This window comes from Catharus ustulatus, chromosome 11, assembly GCF_009819885.2.
Source record: "Catharus ustulatus isolate bCatUst1 chromosome 11, bCatUst1.pri.v2, whole genome shotgun sequence".
Taxonomy (NCBI): domain Eukaryota; kingdom Metazoa; phylum Chordata; class Aves; order Passeriformes; family Turdidae; genus Catharus; species Catharus ustulatus.
Genome location: NC_046231.1, coordinates 1,765,472 through 1,778,710, shown reverse-complemented (window position 1 = coordinate 1,778,710; position 13,239 = coordinate 1,765,472). Strand labels below are relative to the sequence as shown.

The following is a 13,239-nucleotide window of genomic DNA, read 5'->3' as shown; positions in this document are numbered from 1 at the left end:
GCACCTCCCGCCTCCGGGAGAGATCTGGGAGGGACCGGCATCTCCCGGAGAGATCTGTGAGGGACCGGCACCCCTCACAGGCCGGACCCTGCCCGTCAGCTCCCGCCTCCGGGAGCGGAGCGCTCTGTGAGGGACCGGCACCCTTCACGGCCGGGACTCCGCCGGCGGCATCGCCGGCCACCCCGGAGCCCTTCAGCGCCCCTCCGCCTCATTGCGGCTTTGGGCACAGCGCGGTCCTCCCGGTCCCGGACCTGCCGGGAGCAGCGGTAAAGCGGGGAGGGCACAGCGTGGGCCGCAGCCTGTCCCGGGCACGGGTCGCTCCAGCGCAGTCGTGTTGGTTTGAAAAAGCCCCAACCCCAGCGGTCCAGGAGCTCTGCGGAGCTGCCGTGTGCGGCACGGCCTGAAGTACTGACTGGTGGCGTTAAAAATTACCAACGCCACTTAATGTCAAACTCGCGGTCATTAGCAGCCAGGGTAGAACTCCCTCGAATCATGGAGTGCACCAGATCAGGCCCCCTCAGACTCAGGGCTAGCAAAAGGGCAGCAACGACTCTGTCTGACAAATAGATTTCATATAAATCGAGGTGTAAAGCGGACTCCACCCCGAATCAAAATCAGAGTTGCAGATTTCATTGTACTCTGAAGCAAATACATGGGAAACTGTCTACCTATGTTTTCTTACGTGCTATTCAAGAAGAATTTGCACGGAAATCAGGGCAGAAGCCTGGGTGTTCAAACCTTCCCTCAAAGAGCTTCATCCCTGAACGCTTGGAGGTATCTCTGTACCTCCTTGGAAGTCCTGTATCGAAACAAACATTTAATGAATGTATTTTGTACAAAGACCAGTATGGACCAGTAGGACCCAAGCGTTCAAAATTCGGATTTTGCTTTCCAGTGGAACCCCCCTCTCCCCCCCACAAAACCCCAAAAGCTTCGATTTGCCCTGAAGATTCTAGCAGTTCACAACTTTTTAAAATATCACCAGTTTCTCTGAAATCCTTGAAAAGAAATCAAAACAGTCTTCAGAGATTCCTTTCTGTAACAGGTAAGACTTCTGTGTGTTCTCTATCTCAGTATTTCTCTTCATTTGTTTACACGGAACTGGATCATTTCAAAGTGAAACTGCCGGAGTTGATGTGATTTCAGGTTTCCATAGGAAATATTTAAACAGTTCCATGCAAAGAGGGAGTACTCTGCTTCATTTAAGTCTCTAATTCACTTAAAAACAATATAGTGGAAGCCACAAGACACTATCTACGTGCATTATCTTTTCCAATCGTTACTAAGCATTTAGCTGGATCATACAGTGGCAAAACGGGTTGTTAGCACATTTGCTATTTCTCTTCATTTAGGAAATAATTGTTCCTGAGTAGTTGATACTATGTGACTTTGACTTAACACATCGGCTTAAATAAGCCTTTTTTTTTGCACAATGCTAACAGAAAATCTTTTGGTTTTGTCTGATCAATTAAAAAGTTGACGTAATCGAATACTGAAGGTTTTTTTTCCCCGGTAAGGTTTTTCTCAGATTAGAATTACTTTTGCATCCCAGTGGTATTTCCTTCTCCATGGTCAACTCTCTCGATTACAATTATTAAACCAGGTGACAATCTCTATTTGTAGCTGTTACATAAGAATAATTCCAATGTCTTTGTTTAAAAATTGCAATGAAACTAAAATATTAGTAGAACTGAATAGCTTACATTTCAAATATTTTTAAAAAGAAATTTGGTGAAAAAATTAAACAATCTGCATTTTTGAATGGAAGTTCGCATATTCACATTCACTTACATACAGTGGATGTGAGGATGAAATTGAGCTCTAAAGCCATAGGTTGACTTCAGGCTTTTGTTTTCCAATACATAGTATTCAATATCTGGCTCTTCATGGTTCTTCAAGAAGATCAGGCACAGAAGTATCTTATTATGTCTTTTGTCGTATTATTTAAAACCACTTCTTCAAATAGATTTGTTGATTAGTTTTAAGTCATGTGGAGACACTGGAACTTCAGACTAAAATTGGTATAATCGATATATAAAAGGAAAAAAGTAAAAACTTGATTCATTTAAAGGCTTTTAAAATCACATTAAGGGAAAAAACAATCCTAAGTACAGGAATTATAAAAATCCCATATTTTACAAACAACAAAAATAGACAAACTCATCTCTGCCTTGCCTTGCATGCAATGGGAATGTTTTCCTGACTGTTCATCCTGCCAACTCAGGGTTGTTGTATCAGTTGAACAAACAGACACCTGAAGGGCAGCCCTGAGGCATTGCTTTAGCTTCTTCAAAGTGCTACTTTTCATTTTTTAAAGGGCTGGAAAATAAAAAGAGATAACACATCTTGCTCTTAAATACCCAGACTTTTATCTGTGGATCTCAGTTAAAGGCAAGCATTAGCTGGGAAAAGTGGTGATTTTGCCCATGTTTGGTCGACAATGTCTTGTTTCCAATGTGATTTCACAGCAGAATAGGCAAAGCATGTTAATTATTTAATAGTAAATGGGATTTTTTTTCCAGTGAAGATAACGTACCAGTTAATACCTCTAAGGTGAAGAAGCAGCAGTGGAGCACTGCACCTACAGCAAATCATACCGTGCTTATCCAAAGCCCCGATGCTGAGTTTTTGCACTATTTTCAACTCATTTTATTGTTGCTCAGTAAATTTCTTGGTAAGGAAATCTTCTATTCCATCTTGTAAGTTTGTAACAGTCTCAGAGGAGATTCAGGTCACTGCTGCTGCTGTAACTCATGCCCTGTTTTTGCAATCTGCAATTTTTATTTTTTTTTTCCCTTCCTGCAAATACTATTTGGAAAGAAGTGGGAAAAAATCTACCTATGTTCATGTTTCCTCACTCCTCATCTAGTACTTGCTTACAGTAGGCAGACATTTGCTCATTAAGAACTGCAATCTTCAGAAATAAAGGATGATACTAACTCAAGTAAATCACTGCTGTGGAATTTAATGACATAAAGCTACAGGCTGTCAGGATTACTGACAAAATCTTTCTGTCTTTCTGATCAGAATTTAAGTTTAATATTCAAAGCCATCAACAGTAGGTACAGAAATGTGTAACCATGTGTCAGTTTCAAAATTCAAAAACCTACCTTGAGAAACAGTAGGAGTTGATGCATACTTCTCCCTTCATACAGTATAATTTTAAAGTATGTACTTTTGCTGGTAAGCCTCTGGGTCTCTCTGGGACAGGAGATGTCTTGTAGGCATCTGCTACCACCATATTCTGTAAAATCAGAGATAAGAAACATTGTCTCTCCAGAGGGCAGCCAGATTCCTGTCTTGGGTATGGAATGATACATCAACCGGTACCCCAGCAGGAAATTAATTTTCCAAACTGGGACTATTTCCTAGCGGCCAAAACAAAGACTATTGATGGAATTTCTTATATTCACATATTTTTTCATATGGAGAAGGAGGAGCACGAGTAGAGTGATACAAACGTATATGAAATACATAGATATATATCATGTATGTGTGTCTGCTGTGAGGGTGTTCAGATTCTGGTCCCAAATCTCATCTCTCGTACCTTTACTATTTTGGGGCAAAACATGGGACAACTCAAGGTCTGCCATTATCTGCCTGTTCCCAGCATGGTCATTGTCCAGATCACCTGACTGCTCTATCTCTGAAAATGCACAAAGCCAGTTAGCACCTAGTTCTGCAAAACTAAGAGAGATGGTGCAGAGATAGGAATCATTGTTTTCAGATTCAACACTTCATGCAGAACTGTTTTGCCAATTTACAGGACAACTTAAAGAACACAGACACCAAGGGAGAGAATGATCCTATTTTACTATGAATAGTAAGGCAACACAAAAGTAAAATTATACATTTAATTTTAAAACAATAAGCTTTACAACTCCTCGTAAACAACAAGCAAAAATAAGCAAGTAATGCACCTAATCATCACAAGAAAGAGAATAGTGATTGAGAAAGGTGAATCACCAAGTGCCTAAATACTTTTCCATCATCCAGAGTCCTCAATTGCAATTGGTAAGCCCCATTTCGAAGAGAGGACCTGGAGAACTGTTCCTGACAATTGGGAAAACCCCACAGGGCGCATCCACCCACAGGTGAGGTTTCTGAATTCGCCCTGAAAGAAGAGGTCCAGTTTTTCTAGGCCCAAATCAGCCAGTCAAAGCACAGAATCACCTGGATCTGATGGCATACCAGGCCAGACCCTGGGCCTCGGCTGGGTGGGTTTTCCCTAAAATATCACACAAATAAACCTCTATTAATGCCAGTTGGGAAAGTTTCTTAAAATGCTACATTTCTTGCAGATAGCTACACAAGATTATGTGAAAGTTTTAAAAACAGCCTCATTTGGTGTTAAGGAGCTGGCATAAGCGTCTTGGTCATTTATTTTTAGCTAAGTAATACTGATGGTGTTAGTCACACAATGCCCAGGATTGCAAGTAAACTCTGGCTTAGGCCTGTTGCTCAGGCCTCAGCACATGAAGAGCACACTGATACTCTCTAGATGCAAGTTCTTAAGCATTTAATGCTTTCTTACAGATAGTGCGAGTCCAGTGCACCAGCTCACAGAATTCACTCTCTGCTAATATGAAAAATAAATGTCAAGCAAACATCTGTATCTACACAACCCATTTCTGAATGCATTAATCTCTATTTCTAGCCTATATTTCTCAATCTTTACTATGCAGCAGCCAAGCCTTCTGATTCAGGCAGTAATTATGAGGAAGTTTGTGGTATGAACCCAGCTCTATTTAGGAATTCTAACAGCAACCAAAAAACTACTGGAGACAAGATGCTGAGAAGAGCTTGAACGTGGGGCTTTTTTTTTTTTTTTTTTTTTTTTTTTTTTTTTTAACTTAAATCAGGTTTTGGAATGTTCTAAGCGGCAATTTTCATTCCAGGGTCAGAGAGCACTGCTACTCAGTCATTACCCAGCTGAGCACTACTGAGTACTGAGACCATACAATCAATATGTGCTTTTTGCCAAAAAAGCATGTTTACTATTTGCACACAGAACCTGTAGTGTTAAGGAGCCTTAGTTAAGGAACACACCAGCAGTGCTAAAGCAGTCATGATGAAATAGCCTTTATTGGAGCAAGGGGAAGGCACAGGCTAATCTGGCAGAAGTGGGAGTGCTGGGTGATATATCCCAGGCACTAACAATCTTGCACTCCTGCTTTTACTGCAGACACTTACTAGATGTGCTGACTTTTTTCAAAGAATCCATCAGCAACGAAGAAAGGCCGCACTTTATCACCAGCATAGGTTAGAAAGTGTCTTGGATGTTGTACCAGGCAGAGATTTCTGCAAATTTGTGTTTTACACATAACCATGACAATCATCGTTGTTAACTGAGCTTTTGGCCTGACTACAGGCTCTTAGGACTTTATTTGGAGTAATAGCTGTTGTCTTTCAATGAGATGAGTTTTTAAAAAAGCCAGTGACAGCAGTGCAAACTCAAAAGAAGATTACATTAATGTTACTTTAATTAGCAGATTGTATCAACACAGCCTGTGCTGGCAAATTACTCATTTACCTTAAACTAGTTTCTATGTATTGCACTGATTTGCAAAATTTAAATTTCAAAATCCTTTTTGTCAGATAAGTATCTTTTCTAATAGCATGACATTTAAAACATTTTTACACACTCAAATCAGAAATTGGAGTAAGTTTCCTACTTTCACCTATTTATATTTAATACATATTTTGATACATTCATCCAGTATCTTTAGAATTATTGGGGGAAAAATAGCGAGGTCAGAGTGAGCAAAATCACAACGAACAAAATTCAGCTGCTTTCAAGACAGCAAATCTTTGGATCTCAATTTCTGAGTAGCTGACTCTGGTATTCTTCCTTAAAAACATGCAGTAGACACAGTTTAACCAGCCTGCCTTGAGAACCCTTTGGATACCCCAGTGTTTTCAAAGAACCGTTTCCATTAAGGATATAATTCCAAGGTTTGTTTTTTTGTTTTGTTTTGTTTTTTTTTAATTAAAAATAAAATGTTGTCTCTTCAAATTTTTTTTTTGCCTACCACAACTACACCATAATTCAAAGAAAGCTAAAAAACGAGAAATAAGGCCAAGAGAGGAAGGTAAGTTTGGTAATACCGATAGAAGTATTGCATCTTTTAATGCTAAACGCGCAGCAAGCTGTGTGGGTTAGGCATGGCTAGGAATAGGAGCCAGTATTGGCGAATTTCTCACACAGGTGTCCAATAACATTTGTGAAACCGGTCACGCAGCGTTTCGAACAGGTGGTCTCTGCAGCACCAACTGCAGAGCTCCCAGTGTGGAGGTGGGTCCCGCAGCAGTTCCCTGGAGCAGAGCCAGCCCTGCCTGTCACTGAGATACCGCTGCCCTCTTCAGGGGTCCGGGCTGGAGCAGCCGCAGGTCGCCGGGAGCACTGCCAGGCTTCTGCCTTCACACACATCAGGGTGCGGGAGAGAGGCCAGTGCTGCGGACCGTGCCGGCAGCTCCATACGCACCCCAAAGCCTTGGCTGCAGCGCCAAGCGGACGTGTGGGCCCCGGGCACAGCGGCCCCTCCTCGCTGTGGTGACACTGCGGGCTTGGCAGCGCCCCTCCCGGAGGAAGGAACCCGCTCCGAGGGCAGCCACCCGCGGGAACCGCGTCTGCCCCAGGCGGTCCCCCGGGAAAGCCGCTGGCCCCGCGGTGCCGGGAGTGGCCGCTCCGGGTGCCCACCCCAGGGGCTGTCGCCAGGCTCGGCGGCGCGGGAGGCGGCGGGGAGCGCCGGGGGGCGAGCAGTGCCCACGGGGCGGCCAGCCAGGCTCGGCACGCTGCAGCGGAGAGCGAGGCGGCCGAGGAGGGGCGAGCTGAGCTCTGCTCTCAGCTCTCAGGCGGCCACGGCCACCGCGGCTCCCTGCACGAGGGACACCTCAGCCACACCGCCAGGGCTACCACAGGAACAGCCCCGGGGGTCGCTGCAGGGACCTCCACAGGCCCACTGGGCGGCGGAGGAGCTGCCGTGGGGCGGGGCAGCTCCTCCCCGCCACCAGCGGAGGTGGGGCCGGGCGGTGCCGTGGGGCAGCGGTGGCATTTCCGCAGGGTCGTGGCTTGGTGGAGCGGTGCTCGTCTCGTAGCAGTGCCGAAGGACGGCTGGCTGGGCCGCCCGAAGATGACAGACGCCCTGCTGCCCCAGGCGGCGGAGCCGGCGGGGGACGGCTACTTTCGGAAGGTGGGAGGCTCGGTGCCCAGCATGGGGCGGGTGGGTTGCGTGTACAGTGGGCTGTGTGCTCAGTGGGCTGTGCGCCCGGGGCAGCGCCTCCCGAGGGCGGCTCAGGGCTGGGGGGTCTCTCACGGTCTGCATTGTCCCGGCGGAGCGTCGTGGGCTCCGTCCTGCGGCAGCGCACGGGGGTGGGGAACAGCCTTGGGCTGCGACGGGGCAGGGAGGCGAGACGGGGACCTGGCCCTGGGTGAGACCGGCCGCGGGGACAGCCGGTGTTTTGGAGCACAGATCAGCCGCGGGGGTGCCTGCCTGCCCGCCCGGCCATGGGGACTGCCCGGCGCGGACTCCGGCCAGGGCACAGCCTGGAGCTGCGCGGGGACCCTGGCGGCCCTCCCCTGCTGCTGAGCTGGGCGTCACCCTGCCGGACAGGAGCCCTCACAACTTCCCAAAATGAGTCAAATTGCACTTGTCGACCTTCTTCTCGCTGTCTTTATTTTTTTTCTCCTCCTGCTTCTCTTGCTGTCCTCCCCATTTGCTACTCGCTGTATCTTCTCGCGCGCTCTCTAGTAAATTGCCTTGTGTACCTGTAAGAAAGTTTACTGGAGTAAGGTAACGAAGTTAACAGATTCATTAGGAAGTTCCTAATGAACATCTGCCCTAATTACTTTGCAGACTGACTGGGCGGCTTATGCCATAACCTGCACCTGAGTTCTTTCTTCACAACAGTAATTATAGTTAAGTGCTGCCTGTATTGCAGCCCTGTGGGGTCCTGTGAACTTCACTGGAGGTAAAGGGTACTAAGTGCCGCTTGCAGAGGGCTCTCATTCGGCCTTCCCTTGCTGTTTGTAAGTTCTCAGCACCTGTATTCCATTTTCAAGGTTTCAAGTACCTACCTACCGTGTAGGTACACATGGATTTTGGTGTAGATTCCAATCCAAGACCATGAACTGTCTAGTCTATGCAGGGTGTAAAAAAAGCTGCGTACATCGGGTTGTGGCTGCTCGCCTCTGCACAAAAGCAGCCCCATTACGCATTAAAGCAACCCCCTGCATTACGTGGTGGAAGGGCACATATGCTTTGCTCTGTTGCCCTCTTTACAGGCTGTTGGATTTTTTTGCCATGGTATTTATCGAATTAATAAGCCTGCAAAAGCTTAAACAACAACACTGCCTTTTAGCAGAGGAACGGTTTCTAGCTGAAAAGAGCTAGGCTTTACCTGTGCCAGCTATGCTGCAAGGAATCACCACCTCTATTTATTTACCACCTGCTAAATAAATAGAGACAAATACTTGGACCAAATCTTGTCTGGCTTCCTCATTTGAGTAATCCTACCATAATATTTGGTGAGTTAATCACTTTTTTCTTAACAGTCTTTAGCAGGACTTTTAGTCTCTAGCAGTCTGTCCCAATCGTACCATGTGGCCAAGTTGTGATTTCTTAGTTTTTGTAGCTGTATTTTCAACACTATAGGAAGCTCATAGGCTGCCTTGAGGCATGTTAGTAAAAAAGTTGACTTTTCATGAACTTAAGTTAAATAAATCAACTCTTCCACCTATCTGCTCTTATTGATAATGGCTAACTGAGGTTTAGTAGCCAAGTTGCACCTCAGGTCATTAGTGTAGATCTACACTCAGAATTGCTAAACGACTGAGTTTATTTTAAATTAAGTTGGTTTTTGTTACAGTTTAGGTCGCTGAAACAATATTAGATCAGTGTAAAGCCTTTTGGACAGGAATGAAGTTTTTCTCATATATGAAAATACTGTAAGATCAATTTAATACCTAATCATGAGCATCTTACCTATTACTTACTGCTCTAAGACATAAGTAATGAAAAAGTGGGAATCTGATAAAATCTGAATGAAGCACATGATACAATGAAACATTCCCTCTGTTCCCTCAGATCCTGAAAAGGTTCAGCCAGCTCATAAGTGTCTTTAATAAAAGTTATGAACTCCAGATGAGGCTAGCTGCTCAAAGTCTTTGGTCCCTAAAAGTAGGAAGGAGAATAGTATATCTTGTTTTATGTCAGTTGAATGGTCTCAAAAGTCAGAGCTTTGATTCTGACTTAGAAGTTCTGTGTGAAGGGGGAGGAAAAACAAAACACCAAGAAATGCACTGAAACAGTCCCTCTCCTGGAATCTTTAACAGGTACAAGCTGTAAACCCAAGGAGATACTTTAAATGTGGTATCTGCATGTCCCTGTGAATGGTATCCTTGGTGATCTCACGTGACCGAAAATCGTGACAGAACTTTTGTCCCTGGGTTTTCCTTTCCCCCCTTCCCCCCTGAATTACCTCGGTATTGTTTTCTCGTTCCTATCTAAATCACACTATTTGTTTTCCTGAAAGGATTTGAGGGCTGGTTTACCACTTTTGTGGTGCAGAATCACATCAATTTCCAAAAACAGTCCTTGTGTTTTTAGGTCAAAAGACACTTAATTAAATGACTTTTTAATTTATTCTGTAAGCTGTGTAGCAAGGAGAAAACACTTGCTTTGCATCAGCCCTGCTCAAACACGGCTTCCAAGCACTACTTACACAGGGAGGTTGCTTCCCGTGCTTTCCAAGAATATTGTGCACAATGAAATTGTATAATTGAGAAAAATTGGCCAAGTCACTCAGTATCCAGTTGTTTTAGACTCTTGATAATTTCTTTTCATCAATGGATTACTATGGGAAGTGTGCTCAAAGCCTGTCTTGCTCTTTTGTGAATTACGCTTTTTGAAGTTTTTAAATGCAGCATACCAGAAAGCAGTCCTCAGTATCCCCAAGATGCAGTATGCAAAACAACTAATTTACTTAATTTTTGTTTAGTGGGTTTTTTTTTGTTGTTTCTTTTTTTTTTTTTTTGTGCAGGGAGGGGGCCCTGTAAAACTATGACTGGCCAGAAATGGGGAAACAGATGCACAGACTTGTTTTCTGCTTTGACTTCTGTTGTTACACTAAAAGGTGACTCTGCCATGTGAGTCTCAGATGTGATTGATGGGTGTGAAGTCCACTTGCACCCTTTCTCAGGTTTACCCTCCCCATTCCCTTCCAATGATGTCAGAACTGCTCCGGATGGACCTTTTCCCCTTTCCCTCACCCTGTCTTTTTCCATTATTTCCTTTTTCCCCATGGCAAACACCTATCATGTATATATGCAAAATTAAATTTTCCTTAAACCTGTAAGATGCTTTGAGCTGCCTCAGTGCTGGTGTGTCTTTTATTGGTGTTTTTTCTTTTTTAATAATCTGATTTTAAGGAAATTACCTGTGCAGCCACACAGGATATGCATAACTATCACTGTTCCTCTGTTCACTTCCTCTTATATTGCCCCTCTTGACCTGTTTAAGCTGCAACCAAATTTGTGAGAAGAATTCTACTTCCAAAAGCAAAACAAACAACAACAAAAAATGTCCTTGCTGGTGTCCTGTGGAGGGTATGGCGAAATGGAAGAAGCACCTTACTTTCCATCAAAAAAGAAGATGGAGCTTCTGCCTGGAACTTTTTAATTTCTGGGGAGATAATGTACCAGGAACTGGTTCTGCTACTGTTCTGTTTATCTTGGCTTAGTTCAGTGTACATTGCCAGGGCACACTGTACCTGTTCTCCTAGATGGTGCGAGTGCTCTTGGACCACGAGCCTCATAACTTGACCTATTCTGCATGGAGTTTCACATTCTTTCGCTGTTACTGACAGGAATCTGTGAATCAACAATGCATATCCCACACATCCATCCAAATTCTGCCCCCAGGCTTTCTTCTCTATGAAAATAATGACAAAACTAATGATAAGAGCGAAGAACAATTTGTTTTAAAAGTAGAGCAAAGCATTTAGACAGGAAGTATTTTTCAGCACACCAATAATAATTAAAGCAGGTTTGTTGTCGTGTGCTTTGCCTACATGAGATGCCTCTCACAGCAGTGGTTATTTTTTACACCTGCCATGGGTCTGTGTGGCTTGCTTGGCCTCTCAAATGTCTTCCTGGGGTTTTTTTTGGTACCATTGAATTCTTATGAGGGAAACAGCTTCCTTTTTCAAGGAGTTCTCCCCTTTTTTTTTTTTTTCTTTTTTTTTACAGCACACCACTCCACTTAACCAGTGAGCTTTTGCAAAGTAAATATCCCTGAGACACATCAATGTACACAACTCAGGATATTTATAATATAGTACTCATTCAGTCACGGGATCCAGTGCTTTTGTAGTGACCTATCAGTAGGGCTATGCTTGCCTTATTTTTTGTTTGGGGGTGGTTTTTTTTTTTTGTTTTTCTTGTTTGCTTTTTTGGTGGGTAGGAGCAGAGCAGCAAAGGGACGCCTAGCAAGTTCTTTCTCCTCTATTTTTCCCACCTTGGCTTACTGCTTGGTAGCACCTTACACTGGCCATATTTTCAAATTTCTCTCACCACTCAGAAAGTTGCAATAAATGGTAAGAAAAAGCCGTGGTTAATTTTCCAGGGTTAGCATTTCTGCAGCTCTCTAGGAATTGACTGGCTCAGTGTGAAGCATCCTGGCTTCAATTTGGTCGTTCTGGATAGCAGAGCACTGTGCTACACAGAGGCAGAGCAGTAGGACAGCTAGCTTAATGAATCTTTAGATTCTGATCAGTTGAACAAAGATGTGTAATTTTTTTCCCTTTCTTAAAGCTTTGTTTCCGTCTGTTAGGCTAGATACTTATCATATAGACCAAGCTGATTCAGAAGGAATGACTGTAGATTAGTCTCCTGTGTCAGGGAAGAAGGCTAAAAGCAGAAGCAAGCAGCTCCATAAGTGAAGCAGCAGACTGAAAATGATGATGGGTATGGTAACTAGCTCATGAATCAGCACTACCCTAATTAACTCTTTGTCCTTCCCCTCTTTTTGGGCTTTTTTTCTGCAGGGCTTCCCCCCACCTGTTGTTAATGTATCAGCTTACCAACCTGCCACACCTGTCCTTCCACTGGGGCTTAGCTCATGGGGTTCTTTTTGAGTCATTAGTAGCCAGGCAACCATCAACATTAGCATTGACACAGGAATATTTATTTGGCTATTTATTCTCTTTCCGCTTGTCTGGCAGGACAGAAACCACATAACAATGATTCATAACCCTTGTCATCAAAAATCCACTCATTATATACAAATTCATAAAACCTAAAACAGAAAGTAGGCCTTCATGTGAAACTAAGAATCATCTGAGACTTGGTTAGTCAAGAGACAGATGTCTCTGATGAAATACGAATGTTAAATTTTGCTTAGTGAGTGCTGTGACAAGATGGAGTTTGTGTAGGAAATACATATTTGGAGTACAAAACAATGATTAGTTCTTTATATTAATCTTTGCATTTATTAATTTTTTTCAGACCAGATCTTTGCCACCTCTTTATTAAAACAAAAAACAACAACAAAACGATTATATAACACCTGTGCTTCTGAAACATCTAGCTAGCAGTATATAGCCAGATTTTCAAAACTGAGCTAGTGGTAACATGCAAGAAGAAACATTTATTACAGTACTGCAGGAAGGTAAGGAAATGACAGTTTAGCAGGACTTGGGATCAGTTCTAGAAATACTCTTGTGAAATACGCTGTTTGCTACGATTGCAGTCAGAACCAAAGAAGTTGTGTGCGTAAGTTCCATACATACTTGTTATTTAAACATGCATGTTTAAATACCTGGAGGATATGGCCATTTGTGTACACTGTTGGGCTTGACAAGCTGCACTGGCTGGAAAGGACTGTTCTCCTTCAGGTAAGGAGGCACACCCAGTTTCAACTCTATGTCACCTTCAGACAGTGTGGCTCATCTTAAAAGTTCAAACCACTACTTTGTAAATCATATTTATGTTAATTTTGAATACTTACTGCCTTTACTCATTGTTTGGCAAACAGTCATGATTTTTGTGTTCATCATGACTGGACTTCTGATGTGAACCATGTAGAAATGTTGTTTGTGAAAGGGATCTTCTACATGGAGGAAAATAAAACTAAGCACTTGCTTGGACCTGTTTGCTAAATAGCTTTTTAGTACACAGAATTTGTGCATTACATAAGGGGGTATCTTTCCCAGACTGTGTATTTCTTGAGGTTTTTTTTC

The 13,239-nt window shown here is 43.5% G+C and overlaps 1 protein-coding gene across 2 annotated transcripts in view; it reads left to right on the top strand.

Annotated features, from left to right (window-relative positions):
* The first annotated feature begins 29 nt into the window (after positions 1-29).
* The window catches only part of RHPN2 (rhophilin Rho GTPase binding protein 2), a 40,175-nt gene continuing 26,965 nt past the window's right edge, over positions 30-13,239 (top strand). Inside the window, exon 1 of one of the 2 annotated variants that reach the window (XM_033069733.2) lies at positions 30-1,045. Coding sequence is in view for 1 of the 2 variants with exons in the window: in XM_033069732.1 (XP_032925623.1) it covers positions 7,134-7,193 (60 nt within the window). In the remaining variant the exon portion in view is untranslated. Of the gene's footprint in view, positions 1,046-6,787; positions 7,194-13,239 lie in introns of those variants that run through there. The other variant, XM_033069732.1, reaches the window with a different exon arrangement.